Genomic DNA, 22,190 nt, shown 5'->3' on the forward strand with positions numbered 1-22,190 from the left:
CCTATGGGAAAAATCACTCACTTATGTAAGGAAAAAAGGGGATCCATTGTGATTGTAAACAGAATATGGGCCCCAAATATCAAGATGGATTAGAGCAAATGTCTTCGAGTGGAGGATGTGTTGATGGGAAAACGCATTCTTGGTTGTTTGGCAATAAGACATATTGGACAATTTAACTAAGGGATAAAGGCACTGTGACCCAATCTTTGATGAAAAACAATAGAATTATTACTAATATTCGCATTACAATGATTGTCTTTATTGCTAGGAAAAATTGAAAGGGCTCCCAATAGTATAGGCCATGATGGGCCTTACCCAAGCACATCTGTTGGCCAGTTGAAGGGTTCTGAAAGGTACACAGATTAGGAAAGAACTGTAATGTGCAGGTATTATCAATGCAAAATTTTGACACAGATATAAGGTTAAAATTGAATGTAGGGACAAAAAGGACATTTCTAAGAATTATGTTGTCAGTAAGTTTGACTGTTCTCGTATGAGTTGTGGAAGCAATGTTACCATTGGGCATCTTAACAGATAATTGTGAGTTGGTTTTTGTGTGTAGCTAAAAATATTTAGGATCGCAAATTATGTGATCACTAGCCCCTGAGTCAATAATTCATAAATCGCGGGAAATTGAATTACTGAAACAAAACGAGGTATCTGCATAACTGGCGGAGGCATTGTTTTTTGGAAGCTGATTCAACATCTGGATGAGCTGAGTGATTTGTTTAGGTTTGATCAAGGGTGGTGGAGCTTCAAATCTTGATGTGTTCACACTATTTGCTATTGGATTATGTCGTTCTTTAAGACAACCATGTAATTTCCAGCATGTGTCCCTATTATGATTTCTTCGTTTATAGTAATCATAGTACCTTCTATTACCTAATCAGGATGATCCTGGGCTGTTGGATCCATTGTGAAAGTTGCCATATTGTGGACCATTGGATGAATTTTAAGTTTGTTGACTAGGTTGACCATTGACTTGGTTGACTGCTTGCTGGCCATTGGATTGCTTGGAATGATCTTGGCCATTCATCCCTTAATATAAAAGATTGTCTTTCCCTTTCTCTTGCGAGAACCCTAGTTGCAGCCCTTCACCATTTTTCTTTTCTCTTTTCTCGGCAGCAAAGGCCATAGACTCACCCAATCGTGGTGAGTCCATGGAGGCCAGACGTTGGCTTTTGTCTTAAACAACCAGTTGGTATAGACGGCGGAAGCGACATCAGTGCTGTTTTGTCCAACATATGTGTGCGAAAGGGTAGAAAATTGTCATTTAATCCAAGGAGAAAATGGATTAAACGCTCTTATTCTTTGAGTTGGTGGAATTGCTATAACGTTTATGGTGGTCCTTGTAGAAGCTCGACGATGGCGTCGAATTCATTCCAAATGACTGAGAGCCGATTGTAATAGACTATGACGATCTGATTTTGCTACTTGATCTTGGCGAGGCTTTGCTGGAGTGTGAACAGTGTGGATAGATCCAACTGTCCATACATCTCCTTAATGAATCGCTAGAGTTCCTTAGTGATTTCAGTTGGTGGTAGGCCAGCAGCAACCTCCTAGGTCATGGAGTTGTTGATCCATGAATGGACCAGATGCAACGGACCAGCATGTTGCATCTGGTCCAATGTTTCTGGAGATGAGGCTCAACCGGTGGTGTTACAGTGTCATCGATGTAGCCGTCTTTGTCTTTGGTGATGAGATCTCACCGAAAGTCGCAAGCCCACGTTGCATAGTTCTCAGCGACAATGAGAACTTGCTTTACCAGAACGAGCACTAGGCCATCTAACGGTGAGGTGTAGAGAGGATCACCAAGCTCCGACCAACGGTGATGGGCTTGCACAAGCTGGAATTGGAAAAGGTACGGGTTTAGGCCGGTTTGACCCGAAAACTCGAGTGGAAATGTGTTTGGGTTGGGCCCAGTTTGGGTATTTTGGTTGGCTTGAGTATTTGGGCCAATTGGGCCATCTTGATTGGTTTCCATATCTAGGCCTATTTGACTGGTGTGCATGTTTGGGCCGGTTTGGCTATTTGTTGAATTTGAGCCCATGTTTGGTGTGTTGGGCCATATTGGTTTTGATGTATATTTCAAGTTTTGGTTTGGATCCATTTAGGTTTTTTGTGAAAGGAACTAATCCTAGAATCTATTTTGCAAGGAAACCAATAACAGAAGACAAGGGTTGGATTAGTGAGATTGAGTGGCAAGTATAGGATCTGGCTAGGAAACCTGCTCTGATACCATGTAAGAACCTGGAATTGGAGTGGCAAGAGGAGGTAGAAGACTGTCGAAGTATGCCAAGGGAAAATATGGAGAGGCAAGAAAAGCAACTTAGTTGCTGAGATTGCCGAGAGAACAAAATGAGAACAAGACAATAGGAAGAAGAATTATGTATTTCTGAATGTGTATTCCATGTACAAGGTATCACAATTTATACAAGTGTAAATGTAACATGTAAGGAAAACAAATAAAAAGAACTAAATACAAATCAGAGTATAAAAGGTAACAGTATAAATCTAGCTAATTAGTCCATAATCAGACCAAAACAAATACACCAAGTCTGCTAAATATGACATGCATTCATATTCCAAATGTCAACATTTAAGAAGAAAACTTAGAGAAGTTAGAGAACTAGGTTAGGTTTAGTAAACTAATTCAATAGAAAAACAAAATTGATATCAATTTTAATTTTTGGCAGAAAACCGATTCGATTCGATTCGAGCAACTAGTTTTTTTGCATCGTTAAACTGGTACCCAAACCAAAAATCCAGGTTTCTGCTTACAATAACTCGAAACCAAACCGAATTATTAGGTACTCGGTCTTTCCAATTCGATTTTAGTTTGGGTACTAGTTTTTATAAACACCCCTATAGAGTATGAACCAAAATTCAAAGTTGTAACAACCGCTAGAACCAGGGGCAGATCCAGCCTACTTTTAGCCCACCCTCAATTTTTTTTTTTAAAATATTAATATATATAATTTTGAGATTTTAGCCCACCTTAACAAAAATATTAATATGCAATTAATTTTTATTTTGACCCACCCTAAAAGAAATTTCGAGATCCGCCACTGGCTAAATCAACAATTTTCAAAATTAATTCTTTTTTACCTAATAATATTCAGTAAAACTATTTATAAAAAGTTAAGATCCCAACTTTAAATCTAATCTGATGATTATTGACGTGTCAAAACTTCATTAATCTTTATTAATCGTAAAATTTTATAAAGTGATATGTTATAAGAGTGATCTTTGTACATAAATCTTTCTAAATTTTGTTTATACGTCTAACATTATTGTATGTTATACTTCACATGACTAATGAGCTGCTGACCTCAGTATACGTCGTATCACTCTAATTTTTCTTCATGTAATGCAGACTCAGCCCAAAAAAGAAAAAAAAAAAAAGTTTACAGGCACAAATACAATTTACTAAAATAGCCAATGTACAACAATACACAAACACAATGCCCTAACCTACACCCTCACATCTCCACCAATAAAAAAAAAAAGGAAGAATCAAACTGATTAAATAAAAACACATAAACAGTTAATACAGCACCTCTCAACTCATAAATGAGGCCAATTTTTAAATTGCAAATTACTTGAGTGCATCAAATTTGCACTTTGCCCATGAGGGGGCAGCCATGCCAACTACCACTCACATTTTCACTCATTCTCTCTTAGAACAACCTTCACACATCTCCTCTAACCCAAAACTAAATATCCAAATTCTTCCATCAAATATGAACTATACAAAAACCATCCTTTAATTTTTTAGACAGCATTTTACTCATTCCAATCCGATAATATTGCAAGCACATCGCCGTCTGAAGTTCGACTCTACAGCCAGTTCAAGTGGATTTTTACTTCCCCATTACAGCCCGTGGATCAGCACCTCTGCAAAATAAAAACTTTCATCTCATTCTAAGAGGTCCACGAATCAAATCGACAGAAATGACCTTAAATTAATGGGTAAATATCATCCAGAACCCTACCTCTGTGATTATCACCAGGTAAATTACTATTGAGATAATAAATACTGAGATTATGACAACCAAAACTGTGAAACAAATAAAACAATTATTCAACAAAGATTCGTGAGTTTACCTCTAAGAAGCAGTTTAGCAAATGGGGTCTGCCTCGGAGTATACAGCGGTGCAGTGGCATTTGACTCTTGAATCAGTAGCATTGATATTTGCACCATACTGTAATAGGAGTTCTAGCATGCCAATGTCTGCAGTTTCACAAGCTAGATGGAGCAGGTGCAACCATCTAGATCATCAATGGTTTGGCCTTCATTCGTACTGGCCAAGTTCGATGAGCCAGAGGAAGATCTGTCCGATGAATTCCCTGTTAAGCATCTGGAGCTGTGTTCAAGGCTTGTCTGCTGTTCAGTAGCATTGCTTTGGCAAGTGTTAAGGAAGGATTGCTTGATGCTTGCTCATACACAGCATCACATCTGCTTCACTATTAACTATGTACGGTATACAGCTTTCTTATCATTAGCACGAACACCTCCCAGATCTGTTGTGCCATAGCATGGGAATAGTGATTGCTTTTGGTTGCGAACGAAAAGCTTCTGCATACTGCAAACAAAAGAAGAATTTCAAAACTTCAACAATTAGCAGGTTGCATGTATTAAAGATCAATTACTAATAGAAACTAGGATATTCAACTACTACAAAGCAATTCTGAGGCCTGTGAAATAGATGTTTCAACTACTACAAATGCAATTCTAATGCTGTTTTAAGGGGATTAAAAAAAAAAAAAAAAAATTTATAGAATTTATGTTTAAAATATTGGGTTACCAGACTTCAGTTTCCTTTTATCACCCAGGAAACCACGCAACTTATTATATACTTTTCCTATGATGCATGGTATTAAGTATAATTTGAGCAGCCAAAGATGAACGTATTTTTGTCCATAAATAATTTAGGCTTCAATTAAATCCACTGAACCATCATTTAGCACCAAAGAGAGATTATTTTCTGCCTGAGCACACCATCTACGAGCAGGACCAGTATGACAAAACAATTATTTCTCAGAAGCAACAAATAGAGCATCATGATTATTTCCCAGAAGCAGAAATGGAATTTCAGTATAAAACCATTCTTCAATTTCTAAAGAGGTAATTAAACCTATTATGACAAAATGTTGCTTGTATTACAGAGGAACTATTTTTCAAGTACCAATGAGATGTCTAGCAAATCCTCAACGTCACACGAAAAACTAAGTGCAAATCAAAGTATTAATTATATTCTTGACTGAAGAGTGACACTAAAGCGAAAAGCAATATTGCGAAGCACAGACAATACATGTCAACCATAAAGCAAAAAGATTGTGTTGGTCAACAACAATGCAAAATGTGAGTAAAGAACATAAAAAACAACAGATGATGAATATTTTTTAGGTTATCTATAAAAATATGCGTGGAAACAATTAAATTATAAAGACCAAAGTAGATGTTAATCTGTTACACCATTCAGTCGACAAATAATTCAAAAAATGCATCAGCAGAAAAACATAAACAAGAGCAGATGATGCATTTTTTTAGGTTCTCTATATGCAAATAATGCATGGAAACAATTTAACTACAGAGACCAAAGTAGATGTTAAATCTGTTACACCTTTGCATGAATGAACTTCTCCTTCACTGATATAGAATCAGAGGGACTAGGTTTGCCCGAAAGAAGTAATTGCGGTTTATCAGACTTGTATGAGCTTCAGCAACAAGAAGGTACATGTTAGTAACCACCAGCAAAAATACCAACTTAAGATTGCAGTGGATGAAAATAATCTAATTTCAACCATTAAGAGGATTCATTACCTTGCGGGATTAAGATCAACATGGAATGCATTTCTTGATTGCAATAATTCCTCCCAGACTGAGTTTGCAAAGGCATTGCCCAGAGACTGAAATAAACTTATAACTGATGGCTCCCACACTTTCACATCAAGGGTAAGTGATCTGACCTGCAACATAGGCCAAATGCTAAGGCAACGCTTCATGGATGTGGAAGCAATATTAATATCTTTCAAGCACATTTAAGTACAGCCAATCAAAGGAATTAATAACTCACTTCCACAAAACAACAGCCTTAGTACTCTCTCTACAATCAAATTTACTTATAATAAAACTGATATTGATCAGCACCTTCAATCATTTATGCAATTTTATGGCTATTTAAACCATTGAACATTTATATATTCTTCAACAGAAAAAACAATAATGGTTAATACAGCAGGCTGTGTTTGAAAAGAAAAACACAAGCATTATCTCATCGGAAACATAGAAAAAGGTCAGGCAATAGAATAGATTTCACCTTTGATATGTGTACACCAAGATTTCGGTGAACACCAGAGCATTCAATACAAACAAGAACACCAAGATTCAAAGATGCCCAATCAGGTTCAGAGGCACCACAATCAGCACATTTATCATTTCCACAAACTCTTCGCAACACATCAATTGGCTTCTCACTCTTTACAGAAGCTCGCTGATGTAGTGAACCCCTTGAATGTCGTTCATGATGTGAAATTGCAAGGTTCCTCTCAGATGTATATTCTTCAACAGCAGCATGATCAAAGTCAGAACTTTCAAATGAACTACTCTCACTGCCAGACCGGTGATGGCCACTTCCCATGGGACTAGTAGGCAGACACTGACATATTAAACTACAATCATCAGATTGATTTTGAAAAACAATGGCCACCAATCAAGCTAAACTTCTTAATAATTACCCTCTCAGGAGTCTGAGAACTAAGTAATGAAGCAATAACCCCAGTAATCTTCTCAATCCAGTCCATCTGATCCAGTGCACTCTCTGCCTGCACTGACAAGCACAAATAAACATTATTGAGGACCTATTGCCAACCAATAAGTTAGTCCTACACCATCCCACCAGTTTTGGCAGAATTGTGTAGGAACTCAAACTCACATAAGTGAGCTGCATCTCAAGTTATACCTGCAAAGTGTAGTTCTTGGTTGGTGAAATGATCCTGAAACAGAACCTAAGATCTGATTGATCAGCATCAACTTTGATTGTTGAGGTAAGAAGATTCACTGTGTGATGAGCAACAGATTTTTCATCATGTACTCCTCCATGATAATGAGAAGAAAGCCATCGACTCAGCAATCCAGATCCAAGCTCAGAACTATTCCTCTGACCAGAAAGTTGACTGCCAGAACCCTAAAAAGGCAGAAGATAGAAAAAAAGCATGTGGTGAACTTCAAAATCTCTTAAGTCTTAACTAATTTTACAAATAAATTACTTACAGATGATTTGGTGCACTGCTTGCGATAGTAATACAGCATTCCTCGGCTATCAAGAACAAAAAATCTTCTTTTCCAATCTCCCCTCAAGTTTGAGGACCGCTTTGAGAGATAACCTTGTCGGATAGTTTGAACCTGCAAGATTACGTACATTTTGAAAAGCAGAAAGACAATTAGGAAGACAAAGAAACATCTCAATGGTAGAGTAAAAAAGTAAAAAGCATTGTTAAAACCTTTCCCTTCGCAGCAGATTGCATAACTGCCTCTATCATTTTATGTGAACTTCTACCAATGGCTTGTATACCATCTCCATTAGGAGATCCATTAGAAACATTGGAAGACAACCTACTCTCTCGGTCAATCTGCCTTTTGAACTCTTGCATCCTTTCATTAAGAGCTGCCTGCTCATAATTGGACCTTTCTCTTGACTGCTGGGCATAAGTCAACACCTGCAAGCCAACGATAGGCCCGTTATTTCAAGAATTCCCATGACATGCAAATAATAGTAATATCAGAAATGTACAGATCCCCAACTCTTCAGCTTGACTAAGTAAGCCCTATCCCCACTATATGGATAGCTATTCTACTTTATCAGATATTCAAACAAACTCAATCGTTTATTCTTCCCTTTGCCTCTGCAAATAAACTCACACATCCAAGCAAGACCAAATTTATGACCTCATCCCCTAATAAATTTTACAACCTGGGTAATATCAAAATAAAATAAACACCCACTACGTCTACGGAATACAAACCTGATTTATATATGGCTCCATCTGATGCAATAACTCATAACCCTACATGAAATTTGAAAAAGATTCAGAAAAGCCATCCTAAAACAAAAGCATTCAAAGAGAATAGATAACCATCAAGGAGAATAGATACATCACATGACATACCTGTTTGAAGTAACGAAGATGCGCATCCATTGTTCCACTGACTGCTTCCAGAAATTCAAACCTCTTCTTTGCTTCAACATTAGAAAGGGCAGTTACCTGGGTACGACAGTGAACATGATTATTAAAACCATAAAGTGACAATTACAGTAATAATAACAGAATCTGAATTTAATGTTAATTATATTAACAGCAAGAAATCGACTTACTAGGCTAAATCGAGCTTGCTCAAATGTAGTCCTTGCATGATAAAGCTCCTAAAAAACTCCAACGGAAATTAGAATTATAAAGATGGCGGTCCCAATACTATGACAAGAATATAACAGGAATGAGCACAAACTTGTGTCTCAGCATTCATATTGCATAATACCTCCTCTAAAACAGCAGCTACATCAGTTTTTGTTCCTTTTCTCAGTGACAAAAACTTTTCACGAGCCTGCAGCATAAATAAAAATTAAGACTAAATAAATATAAGAGAACACAACTCCGAAACTAAGTTCACAATGATTCAAAACATTAACTTAAAGTTAATTCAAGCAACATTTATTACATAAACAATGTTAACTATCAAGTTCATCCAAACATAGGAGCAAGACATCCAAAACCCAGTCAAATCATTAACAAAATAAGCGTACAACTTCATTGCTACATCACTATTGCATGCAATTCTTAATTCATTCATCAGCACTAAGATTATAAGGAAAACTGCAGAGAATTTGAAAATCAATAAATAGAAATGAAAAACAACATTCAGGTTTCTCATAGTTGTCACTAGGTTTTGAGAGGAAGACTCAGCTTAGTTTCTCACCGAGCATGAAATTAACCTCCTAAACAAGCCAAACAATGACAACTAGATAGTCTATTTAGACTCTGATACATTACTTCCAACTCCAAATATAATGGAAAGACTATAAATAACTTATTCATGTAAGAATAAATGTCACTCAAACTCATACTTGACTTCAACAAATTCAAAACAGTGAAAGAAGAATACCAAGCAGAAACCTGTTTTGAGTAAATTATAAAAAACATACATAAAAATGTGAAGGTTTTTTTAAATGCATGCATAAGAGATCAACATCAGTAAGAAAAACAATTAAGATGTCATGGAGAATTCACCTGGTCATACAGAAGACTAGCCTTGTCAAAACGCTTCCTCGCTTCCTGTACTGAGCTAAGATCTTTTAGATTCACAAATCAAAGAACAGAAATACAGAAATTTGAATGCAGAGACACATGAACCATCCACTGTCATATTAACTTCAAAGAAAAAAACTGGCAAAAGAAAGACAAATCTGCAGCAATTAACGTTAAAATCATGCAAGCACGAACTCAACAATATCTCACACTGACAAGACAGATTAAAGTAGTTGAAAAATAAATGCCCTATGCTAGAAGTTAAAAATAGAAACCCTTCACGAAGTCAGCAAAATGCAATTACATGCAGCTTGTGTATGAAATTATCAATATAAGAGTTTATAAAAGCTAATGAGATTCTAGCTGGCTTCATATTAAACAATGTTCTCAGGGAAAAGAAAATCTATTCAACCCAGCTGGTGGGAGATCAGAAACCCACTATTCACATGTGCACACACACACACACACAACAGGACCGTTTAACTCTAAAAGTTGTAAGAACTCAAACTGTTTGTGCTCTTGTTCCTACATAATCTTACACCTGATTAAACATGCAGGATTTTAAAATATATATTAAAATTTTAAACGCAGTAAAAATCAGCAATCTACAGTACCTTGACCTCATGTAAATCAATATTGACAAATTGTAATAATCGGTCATTTAGCATGTGCTCAACCTGAGAAAAATAAATCAAGTAGGTCAAACAAGAAAACCCATTTAGTTGATTGAAGAAAGACCCAATTAAAATATGAAAGAGAATGGCAACACATTAGGAAAATGCATTAAAAGATTTTACCTGGGATCGAAGAACTTCCTTGTATGTCCCAATTTCTCTTAGAGCAATGGTAAATTTCGTCATAACAGGACCTATATAACAAAACAAAAGTTCATCAACACCACCAAACATCCTACTCTTCAAGGTTATGAAGAGCATGCGAATTTCAATCAGACAGTAAGTTTAAATCATTGAAGCAACAAAAAAGGGAAGCATTAATGACAATCCAATATCCAGAAGGAGAATATATATCTCAAGTCATAACTAATAAACAGCTTGCTAATAGAACTTGGACAAAGCACACCTCCAAAAGCAACACTAATAGGATCATTATGCCCTCCACCAAAAGATTCTAGGGCACTCGCAAAAGCAATGTCCCCATCATATCCTTCGCCAAGACCTTCTCTGCAGAGAGAAAAATAAATGCAAATGAATTTTGTCACAAACTCAAGGATCATAAAACAGCAAAGATTGACTACAATATTGAGACAGAGAAATCAAACCACACAGAAGAAAAGTGCAGAAAGAATAATAATAATAATAATTACAAAATAAAGAAAGCACAGTGAATAACAAAAAGAAGAGAAGACAAGCAACTACTGTGAGAAGCATCGATAGGAGTATTTGCAAAATTTGAAGTATCCTACTAAAAGAAACAAATATGAGAGCCCCACTACTCTCTTTCCTTTATCTTTGAAAAATCAAAGGAAGGTGTAGTGGGGGGAAACATTAGGCTCCAAGCAGTTTGATCATGCATGCTAACCATGAAACCTCACTTGCTAAAGACACCACACCTATGTTTTTCGTATGGTTTACAATTTTCTTCAAAGAATGAATTAACAAAGCAGATATTAATAATTCATGTTGTATCACAGAAAAGTAATGCACAGTGAACAACTGGATGATGCAATTTCGTATTTTTTTTTTCTTATGAAAAAATAAGAAATGCATTCAAGAAGGTGAACATACGTGTATTTTCGACATCCTTTGTAAAATCTTAAACTTCTCTCCCTTAATGATTCAGCACTTTCCTCCAGGCCTTGTATCTGTTTCAACAAAGAAATAGTTCATAACCAATATTACTTCAGCACACATTCAAAATAAAAAAATAAATCAACATTCTTTTATGAGTAAGGACAGAACACTAGTTCAACCTTCACAATTTCCTCAATATCAAATATTAAAACAAACATAACTAACGTTCTACAGCAAAAAAGATACTTCATTCCAGTATAAACAACATTCACATATGGAAATGCATAGTAATAAAAGGATGGAAGGAAACACTTGAAAAAAATAACTAGCAGAGAAAATTAATCGTATAAATACCCATGTATTTAAACGACAAGATGGCACAAAAGCCTGAAGTTCTCGTCTCAATCTCATAAAAGTGATATAATATAATTTATCTAAGATAATCGTAATTATTTCTTGTTACAAACAAAGCAAAATTATTCAAGATTAGACATTGTATGAAAATTGAAGCTCGTGAGATAAGTAATACATTCACTATCAGATCCTTTATAAGAAAAGTAGATTATAATCCTCAGTACAAAACCCAAGTTTGGCAAGTAAAACTGACACTACTAAATTAAGCATGAAAAATACTTCAAAATCTTTTATTTATGAAGAATAAATGCTTGATATTAAACTATTCAAAAAGTTATTACAGTACGGTTTAATTCAATGGCTTGATTTTAAAATTTCCAGTTATCAACCCTAAATTCTCTCAAATTAAAGCACTTATAGATACACTGATACTGAAGCAAGTAAAATCCGCAGATTTTCAAATCGGTACAAAAAAGGCAACTTTTCCAAATTAATTGCTTAAGCTCCATAACTGAAGTACATTAAGACTAACCTGCTTGCGAAACATAGGAGAATCATCGAGCTTAGTGAAATGCATTTTCGAAACGACGTCGATTTCGGCCCTTGATTGTTAGAAACCTCAACGAACATTACAACAAAACCTCGATCATCTCAAACAAAAAAGTAGCATGAGAATAACAAGGATCTCGCTCCGATTTCGAAGTTGAAACTGGAGAAGAGACAGTTAAGTGAGGTACAGATTCGAATTTTTTATTATTTATTTTACTTTTTGTTATAATTTATTTTTATAGTTGTTGTTTTGTTTGAGAGAAAGCTAAGGAAAATAATAAACCCTAGAAGAGGCAAAAAAACATGAGAATTGATTAGTCTCGGAAATTGAGAGGTTAATGTGAAAATGTCGAAACAACATACACACTTAGAAAAAAGCGAAAAGGCAGAGCACGAACACTAGCTTTTTCTGCGTAGAGAAGAAGGCGGTGTTATTGTTTACACTTAACAGTACAAGGAATAAAGACCACGTCGTTTTGGATGTTTGAGTGGGGTTGAAACGTTGTCGTCTGGTCTGTTTTTTTTTTAATTGACAACGGAGATGACTACGCTGAGCGAGCCTGACAGTGGTTACCTTTACACCATGATGAGAAACCTGGAAGAAACGTTTGGTCGACGCGCTTCTTGACACGTGAAGGCGACAGTCGTAAGGTGGTGGCCGATTTAGAGGGGAAGGGAGTGGAGTGCGTGCGCGTGGGAGTTGGCGCTTTACTGCTGTCAAAACGTCGCCGTAGCAGTTTCCTTCTTTTGAGAGTGATATGTGGTTGTTTTCAAAAGAGAGAGCTCAGATTTACAGATAAAATAATTAAAGCAAATATGAAAGGATTTTGAGTTCTTTTTTGTTTTAATTCTTTTAATTAAAAAAAAAAAATTTAAATAACTCCGACCTTTTGTGAAAATAAGTAAGATTAATATTTTTTAGTTAAACAAAAATCAATAATAAAACTTCCTCTAAAATTGATGAAATAATAGAAATTTGTCTACCATTAAATTTAAGTTGTTTAAATAAACAATTGAAAGACAATTTCAAATAATAATAATATAAGTTATAACATTTCAAGAATAGTAAGAGATTTGTATTATGTTTTGGAAACTTCAAGAGAATTTTTGTCATTACATTAAATCTAAGGATCCAAGTCTTTAACTTTTTTTTTGTCTAACAAAAAATAACATAATTCAATTAAAATATCTTGAAAATATTAATTGATTTTATCATATTATATTTAAATAAAACAATTGGAAATTAATGATAATAAAATTAAGAGCTTTTGGTGTATTTAAGATTGTTGAATACAACAAATGTAATTTTGATTTTTCAAATAAATTTTTTTAACTTTAAATGTTGCGAGGTTTTACTTTGAACTTTTCCAATCTTTCTTTTAATGATTTCATCGTTCCTTTTAGTTCTTTTATTATTTTGTTTCCTCTAAGATTTTATTCTCAAATCTTAGCAGTAAAAGATGATAATAAGAATAAGAAGGAGAACTCGGAATCATTATGTGAAAATATTAGTAATATAATGCAAGAATTTTTAGGTAATAGTTTTCAAATATCCTTTAAAATAAAGATTACTTCTAAATTGAGTCATCCTAATTTAAATTATTTTATTTATGACTATTAAGGTTTTTTTTTTTTTTTTTTAATAATTATTGTTAGATCAAGATAAAATCTTGATATCATTAGCATAGCTAAGATATAAATGGTAGGATGGCCGCATATATACTAATAAATGTAAGCAAAATAAAATTTCTATAAAGATTCAAAAATATATATAAACGTTAAAATTGCTCCTTTTTTTCTTAATGAAAAAACTTGATTTTTAATAACTCAATCTAATACTTTAGTTTTACTTATAAACAAAACAAAATAAAAATTAATTAAACTTACAATCATAAGTCCTTATAAATTAGTAAATGAAAAACATACAATTAATACTATAAGATTACAAAAGCCACTGCCCAATTTTTTTTTTTTAAAATTTGAAAGTAATTTATTAATATATAAAATCAGTGTATTTTAGATATTGTATTGACTAATTAAAACAAATATAATGCATTACCTAACATTTTTATATAATTTATTAGGAAGCAAGGGATGCATAGTAAATATATATTTAATTTAATAATCGTTAACTGTATTAATATATAGATAGATAAAATATTAAAAAAAATTTGGTAAAAAAGGAAGCTAAACAAGAAGTGAAGAGAAAGGAGCGCGTGGGCGTGAAGATCGAACAATAAGAGATGCTTCTGTGAGCAAGAGCCAGCACTGGGAGTTGGGGGACCCAAAGAACATAAAACTTGGAACTTGTTTTGTATTTGAGTATTTCCTTGGACCAAAAAATCAACTCACTTGGATACATTAATACAACTTAAATCATTATTAATTATTTTTAAATTTCATAATTTTATGTATCATTTACATTAAATTACCAAAATTTTCTTTCCTTTTAATTATTAATCATTGTTGTAATTATCTTTTCTAAAGTAATTATTGGTGATCAATGGGTTAAAACACAATCTAATCCTATTGATTTAGTTTTAATAAAAAAACAAATCGTACACGTATAACACATTGTTTATATGTTCATTAAACATGTTTCATAAAGATTTCATTTTTAAACAAAATCATTATAATAATAAGATAATTTATTTCATAATTTTCTTAGCAGGAATAAAAATATTATTCGTTTTCTATGTGGTTATAAAGGAGAGTCACAGTGGATCTTAATTACAGTAAAGATGAAGGAACATTAATTTTCTAAAATTGACAAAATTTAATCAAAAGAATTAAGTGACAGCGAAATCTCCCATCTTTTACAAAAATATCCAACATGTGGGACCTACATACGATCCTTTTCTCTTAAATAATGTCACTTCGCCTGCTCTTCTCGTTCAACTTCAAATTTCAGAATCAAATCATCCGATAATTGTCGCGTCCGATTCAAATTAAAAATCTTCTACCATTATTATCGTAAGTCTCTTAACATTACCGGTTATCAACCAATCTTGATTTAAGAATTAATTAACATTATTTGTTATAGTTATGCCTAAAATATCATACTTACGTAAACTTACATCAGTAAGCACCAATCAGAGTTCAGGAAAGCTTTGCGCTGTCTAGGAGCTGCCACGTTACCCCAAGACAGAAAAAATACGGTTGTCATCAACCCAACAGATTCAGGTTTTGTCTATAAGTGAATGAGGACCGCACACTTGTCCAAGCCTTAGATAATTTGAGGATATTTCTTAAGTTATCAGTCAATGAGAGACAAGAAAGGACTTGCACAACACCTACTCACTTGCATATTTGTAATCATTACCTTGAATTCAGCTACTATAAATAGATGACTCCCACTCTCATTTTTGGGATTTTGATTCTGACTCTAATCTTTATTTTCATACCAAAGACAACCTACAAGAAAGAGACTGACTTGATATTCTCCCTGAATAATCAGTTATTGTACTTGTGCTCGCTATTTGCTATATGCGACCTCTTGTAAACTCTCATATATAAAAAAAACAGTGGACGTAAGAATCACTTTAAGCATTCGAACCACTTTAAAAATAATTTCTTTCATTTACAATTTGCTCTCTGCATTCAATATTATTGTTTAACTTGTCCTGACCCTTAAATTAATTATATCACGTGTAATTTCTAAGAATAGCTTAGCACTTTACACGTGCGAGTCATTGGTGCCAAAATCACCCATCAACAGTTTGGCACTAGAAGGAGGGCAAGATTTTATATCCGCTCTTCATTCAGAGTTTATGATCAACCAGCTCTATATACAAATAAATGGCTCGTGTTTTGAAAACGAGCATACTAGTACCAATAATGAGGAGATCCCCCTAGTACAGGATGTTACTTCTCCTAAAGTACATCCAGTTCCCCAAGGTACCACGACAGGCATCCCCTCAACCTCTCAGCTTGATCTGTTTGTGATGGATTATTTGGAAAGGTTTAACAATACTTTCCAAACGGTTAATCGAAGGTTATATCGTTTGGATCAGGTCATATCGTTTGTAGGTCGCTCTAAAGCATGGAAACGTTAGAAAGCTCATGCCATGCGCATTACAACGTGTAAGAATAAGGGAAAACAGGTAGCTGACAATGGGCCAAAAGGCTCGAAAAGGCCAGTGAATACTAGTCATGAAACACGTAGAATACCTGTAGCTTTGCGACTTGGCGGTATGTCACATCATGAGCCATCTCACGCCACATCGCAAGGGCACTCCCACAAGAGTGCTCGACATGAAAATTCCCATTATCACTGGAATGATGGGGAAAATACCCACCATATGCGAGTCAGTTTTGACCATCGCGGAGGTCGGGATAACTCCTTAAGCCATTTAGTGCCTTCACATGACTCCAGCCAACATGTGTCAAGGTATACCAAAGGCCCTGGCCAAGGCATGGAAAAGTTCGATCTACAGTCTTTCCTTATTCACAATAATGGGGAGCGAACCCACATTACAGAAAGTGATCCTCAAGTGGCTCCGCTTCCTCAGATTGAGGAGTTACAACGAGCCCTAGATCAGCTTAGAGCTCAGTAGAATGAGAGATGGTAGGACGTTCAGGCGTCTCCCTTTTCTCCAGCAGTTTTGATTGCTCATCTCACGTTAAGATATAGAATGCCCAATATGCAAGCATTCGATGGGAATTCTGATCCGTATGATCATCTCTATGAATTTAACGACCTCATTGAGCTTTACTATGTTTCCAACTTGGCAAAATGTCACTGTTTAACAGTGACTCTGACTACCCATGCTAAGCGCTGGTTTAGATTGCTTCCACCATGACCTATCAACTTGTGGCAGTAGATGAGTTCATTATTCTTGAGACACTTCCAGGGCAATAAGAAGTTCTCAATGCCCTTGAGCTATCTTAGCAACATACGGTAGGAGAGGAATGAATCCTTCCAATCCTATATTGATAGGTTCCACAAGGTGTTGCATAAGGTGGCTAATACACCTAAAGATTTAGTTCAAACTCTCACCATAGCTAGAGTTTGCCCGTAAACTGACCTGTGGAAGAAATTGCAATCTAAGGATGATATTTCCCTTACTTGCTTCTACAACCTCATCGAGAAATATCTCAGATAGAGAATTCAATGGCTACTTTGAATCACCACGACCCCAGTTCTTCAACCAGTGCTCCCAGTCAAAGAGAGAAAAACCGAGGAGAGATTAGTAGAAGATCTTATCGCAAATGTGCTAATGACGATCAAAGAAAGGGAAAAAAACAACGGTTTGAGCCCAAGAAATCTTATGCCCAAGTCCTTCATTGCAATCGCGACAAGAATTTATTTACTCCACTGAATGCATCGGTATCAGCTATTCTGGATAAATCAGAAGAAGATAATCTGCTCGGAGAGCTAGACCCATGAAAAATCCCACTTCTATAAGAAACAACAAGAAGTATTACCGTTATCATCGGGATAATGGGCACTATACCGATGAATGTCGAGCTCTTAAGCAAGTTATTGAAGACCTCATTAAAAATGGGCACTTCAAGGAGTACGTTGATGGTCCTACTCCCACTCTCACTCGGGAGAAGGATTAAGAGGATAATGAGAAAAAACGTTGTGGTCGCATGGGTCTCTATTTTGTTGGGATTATATTTGGAGGACCACACCTTGCAAGGAATTCTCGAGGTGCTCAGGAGAGTACGCTTGAGAAGCTCGTCATGAGCCCGTGAGTGTATTAAACACGACACCGCGACCTTGTAAGGTGCACAGAGAAGAGGAGATTACCTTTTCAGAGAAAGACGCTGTACAAGTGCATCACCCTTATGAGGATGCACTCCTCATCGCAGCTAAAATAGGATGGTGCGAAGTCCACAGAATGTTGGTGGATAATGAGAGCACCATGAACATCCTGTTTCAGCGAACATTCGAGGAAATGCAATTGGAAGAGACAGATCTGAAGCTCGTCTCTATCCTCCTCTATGACTTTACTAGGGATCATCTGATTCCCAAGGGAATGATTGCATTTCCAATCACTTTGGGTGAGACCCACAAAGTGACTAAGATGATAGAGTTTCTGGTGGTAAACTGTTTGTCCGCTTTTAATGGTATATTAGGACTACATCTACTATGCAACTTTAAAGCTGTCACCTCTATCTATCATTTGAAGATGAAATTTCCAACTCCGACAAGGTGTGGGGAAGTCAAGGGGTCTTAGCGTGAATCTCGCGACTGTTATGTAGTGCAGATGACATGCAAAGGGAAAATGAAGCCAATAGGCATTCCCGAGCAAGTACTGGTGATCAGTAGGATCGAACCATAGCTTGGTCCAGTGGAAGACAACATTGATCCTCATGTTCAAGAGGAGTATTCCCACAGTGGGCCTGTTGAGACTCTATCTGAGGTATTAGTCGACCAGAATGAGCTGACTTGTGTGTTGAGAATAAGAAGCAATCTCAGCCCTCAGCTCGCTACTGATCTAACGAGCTTTCTTAGGCAGAATATAGATGTTTTTGCATGGACTCATGTTGACATGGTCAGGATCAGCCTGAATGTGATATGTCATGCACTCAACATCGACAGTGAGGTCAAGCCAGTTCGCCAGAAAAGAAGAGCCATGGATCTAGAGTGTTATGCTACTCTTAAGGTTGAGGTGGATAAGCTCCTCTTAATCGGGTTCATTCAGGAGGCTCAATACCTAAGTTGGGTCGTTAACCCTGTTTTGGTGAAGAAACCCAACAGTAAGTGGCTAACCTGTGTTGATTTCACAAATCTCAACAAAGCTTGTTTGAAGGACGATTTCCCTTTGCCCAGAATCGATCAACTCATTGATGCCACTTCTGGGCATGAGCTATTAAGCTTCATGGATGCCTACTCGGGCTATAATTAGATCTTGATGTTCATGCTCAATGAGGAGCATACCTCGTTTATTATAGATCGAGGACTATATTGCTATAAAGTCATGTCCTTTGACTGAAAAATGTTAGCGCGACCTATCAGCGTTTGGTTAACCGTATGTTTTCCGAGCAAATCGAGAAATCAATGGAGGTCTATGTTGATGATATGTTGATGACATGTTGATCAAGTCACACGTCGCTTCAGATTACATAGCTAATCTCGCGGAAATGTTTGATATATTCTAGAGATATAGAATGAAACTTAATCTTCTTAAGTGTTCATTTGAAGTATCCTCAGGGGAATTCCTAAGGTATATGATTAACCAGCGAGGAATTGAATTCAACCCAGAGAAGATCCAAGCTATTCTAAATATAAAAAGTCCCGCCAATCAAAAGCAAGTTCAGAGCTTGAATTGGACAATAGCGGCTCTCAATCGCTTCACATCGAGAGCAACAGATCATTGTTTGCCGTTCTTTAATATACTCAGAGCCAACAAAAGATTTGAATGGACTTCAGAGTGTGAACGAGCCTTCCAAAGCATAAAAGAGCATCTCAGAAAACCACCTCTTTTGTCCAAACCTCTTCCCAAAGAAATCTTATTTTTCTATCTGTCCGTCTCTCAGTCAATGCAGCTCTCATTTAGGAAAATGTCAGAATTCAATGGCCAGTATATTACACGAGTAAATGACTACTGGGCGCCGAAACACGGTATCCAGAGACGGAACAATTAGCTTATATCTTGTTGATCGCTTCCAGGAAGTTTCGACCTTACTTCCATGCCCACACCATTCATGTATTAACCAATTACCCACTTAGACAGGTCCTTCAAAAGCCAGAGGCTTCTAGTAAGTTGCTCAAGTGGGCTATGGAACTAAGCTAATTTGATCTACATTATAGACCGAAAATAGCAATCAAAGGGCAAGCTGCTGCTGATTTCATTTCAAAGTTCTCTTATCAACCTGATCGAGAACTCGAATAGCCAGCTAGTGAAGTTGTCTAAGAAACTGTTTAGAACTTGTCAACCTAGATTCTCTATGTTGATGGGTCTTCAAACAGGAAAAGAGCCGGAGCTGGTCTTCTACTCATTAGCCTTGAGAGGACTTGCATTTATGGAGCCCTTAGGTTTGGATTCAAAGCTACGAATAATAAGGTCGAGTATGAAACACTATTTGCTAGTTTGCGACTAGCAAGAGAAATGGGGTTAGATATGATTGACATCAATAGCGATTCCCAACTAGTTGTCAATAAGATTCTGGGAGAGTATCAAGCCAAAAAAGAGATTATGATTAGTTACTTGAAGAAAGTCAAGGTCGCACTCGAGCCCTTCAAGCATTATACAATCAGGCAAATCCCAAAAGATAGTAATTCTATCGTGGATGCTTTGGCAAAGATCGACATTCTATCGCGGATGCTTTGGCAAAGATCGCCATTCTATCGCGGATGCTTTGGCAAAGATCGCCATTCTATCGCGGATGTTTTGGCAAAGATCGCCTCATCACTAGACTCCGATGCTCTAGATAGTATCCCAGTTAAGTACATCGAAGTTCCTAGCATCAACCCACATGAGCAAGCCGTACCTACAATTGAATCCATTTCTTGGATGACTTCGATTATTTAGAATCTCAGAGATGGTGTTCTTCCTAACAGCAAGACTGAGGTAAAACTCCTGCGAACTAGAGCTGCTCGTTACAATCTCATCGGAGATCAGTTGTATAAACGAGGGTTTAGAACTCTCCTCATTCGATGTGTAATAGATGAAGAAACATACTATATCATGAGAGAGATACATGAAGGGATTTGTGATAATCACATTGCCACACTATCTCTCACCAATAAAATTAACCGCTAGGGATATTATTGGCCCTTACTTCATGAAGATGCCTTCAACTTTGTGAAGAAGTGTGACAAGTGCCAAAGATTCGCGAATATCCTGTGAGCTCTTTCCCACAAGTTAACAACGATGACCAGCTTTTGGCCATTCTCTATATGGGGAATTGATCTCATCGGACCCATGTGATAGGCTACTTGCAAGTGTACGAAATCGTGCAAGTAATAAAGCTCAAGTAAACGAGTGTCGAATCCTAAGGGAACTACCTACCAAGTACCAAACTAGTCTATTTTGATACTATTTGATGAAACAGAATTTTAAGAATGAATTTAATGAAAAAGATAACAAACTAAAAACTAAACAAAAGCAGAATTTTATGAATAATTTGGTAAACAGACCAATTTGACTAAACCTAGTGCACAGATTTCACACCAAATTAATCCTATACATTGACAATTATTGCTAACCTAATTAAGCTTATTCTAAAGGCCAAACTCCCTGATATTTCACTAACATTCTCTCGAACAATTAGCGAATTAACCCTTAAGCAACAACCCAAAATATCACTAAGTTGGATTTAGGAGCTAAAAGATCATTATGTTATATGGAATTTACCAGAGCCTCATAAATCGCGGTAACCTATCTCTAACGTTTGCTTAATCTATGGTTTTATTACTTTAGACTAATTAGGTTTCATCTCTCGATCTCAACCCAACCCATGATATCATTCAACTCTCATATCCATAAGAATTGAAAGCATTACACACAATAATAAAATTTAGAATTAATGCTCAATTAAAAATCAGCAATAATAACGTCAACACATATTCATAAATTGGGCTACATCTTTTGCCCTAGAAAAGGGATTTAGTTCATAATTGCAAAAATAAAAACCATCATTATATTCAATAACATGAGTTCAAGAAAGAAAAATATAAAACTTCTATAATTGGCGAACGAGAACTGCAAGAATTCAAATCTCCAAAATAGTAGCCGTTCTTTTTACTTCTCTCATCCCCTAAAAACTACTTAAAGACCCTTATTTATAGTGCTGGGTTTGGTGGTTACTTAAGAAAGAATTAAATGCCTTAACCCATTTAGATTCGGACCAGGAGAATGTAATAACCCAAACAGGCTCGTGACCCATTGCTGGGGTGATAAGAAATGGTCGCTATGGCAATCGTTATTTCTGTCCTATGAGTCTGTGATCTTTAGAATTTGATGCACAAACTCTGTAGCTCTCTGAATAAGCTTTCCAACACCATAAGAATCTTCAAATTTTGATTTCTACAGCTCAAGTTATGATAGAAAGATCGAAGCATGCTCATCTTGAAGGATTTCCAGATTTTACGTTGTATCTTCGACGCGTCACAACTTTCTCGTTTCAACTCTGATTCTTGCACCGTTTGTTCCTACTTGTCATGAACTCCATAGACATCATTATTTTTCCTTCAAATATCATTTTGAACCTGAAAATACTCAAAATACACCCGTGATCCCGTAAAAGGTATTTATGAAAGAATTAATTCAAATTCCA

At 36.0% G+C, this 22,190-nt stretch overlaps 1 protein-coding gene across 1 annotated transcript; it reads right to left on the bottom strand.

Annotated features, from left to right (window-relative positions):
- Positions 1–5,606: 5,606 nt before the first annotated feature.
- Positions 5,607–12,169, bottom strand: LOC116129358 (ADP-ribosylation factor GTPase-activating protein AGD3-like). Its single transcript, XM_031415102.1, has 17 exons — positions 11,944–12,169; positions 11,052–11,128; positions 10,387–10,487; positions 10,104–10,174; positions 9,921–9,983; positions 9,289–9,333; positions 8,540–8,605; positions 8,379–8,426; positions 8,173–8,268; positions 8,029–8,070; positions 7,507–7,722; positions 7,277–7,408; positions 6,966–7,190; positions 6,742–6,828; positions 6,324–6,662; positions 5,828–5,973; positions 5,607–5,721 (listed from the first exon to the last, which is right to left on the bottom strand). The coding sequence occupies exons 1-17, from the start codon at positions 11,986–11,988 to the stop codon at positions 5,622–5,624; spliced, it is 1,899 nt and encodes a 632-aa protein (XP_031270962.1). The 5' UTR covers positions 11,989–12,169; the 3' UTR covers positions 5,607–5,621.
- Positions 12,170–22,190: the final 10,021 nt, after the last annotated feature.

Source organism: Pistacia vera, unplaced genomic scaffold (assembly GCF_008641045.1).
Source record: "Pistacia vera cultivar Batoury unplaced genomic scaffold, PisVer_v2 Contig211, whole genome shotgun sequence".
NCBI classification, from domain to species: domain Eukaryota; kingdom Viridiplantae; phylum Streptophyta; class Magnoliopsida; order Sapindales; family Anacardiaceae; genus Pistacia; species Pistacia vera.

Excerpts from the sequence above, each read along its gene's own strand:
- LOC116129358 (XM_031415102.1), bottom strand. The coding sequence starts at position 11,988 with ATGCATTTCACTAAGCTCGATGATTCTCCTATGTTTCGCAAGCAG. Across the intron at positions 6,829-6,965 it reads CCAAGAACTACACTTTGCAG|GCAGAGAGTGCACTGGATCA; the intron begins GTATAACTTGAG and ends TTGTCAGTGCAG. Across the intron at positions 6,663-6,741 it reads GTTCTCAGACTCCTGAGAGG|TGTCTGCCTACTAGTCCCAT; the intron begins GTAATTATTAAG and ends TTAATATGTCAG.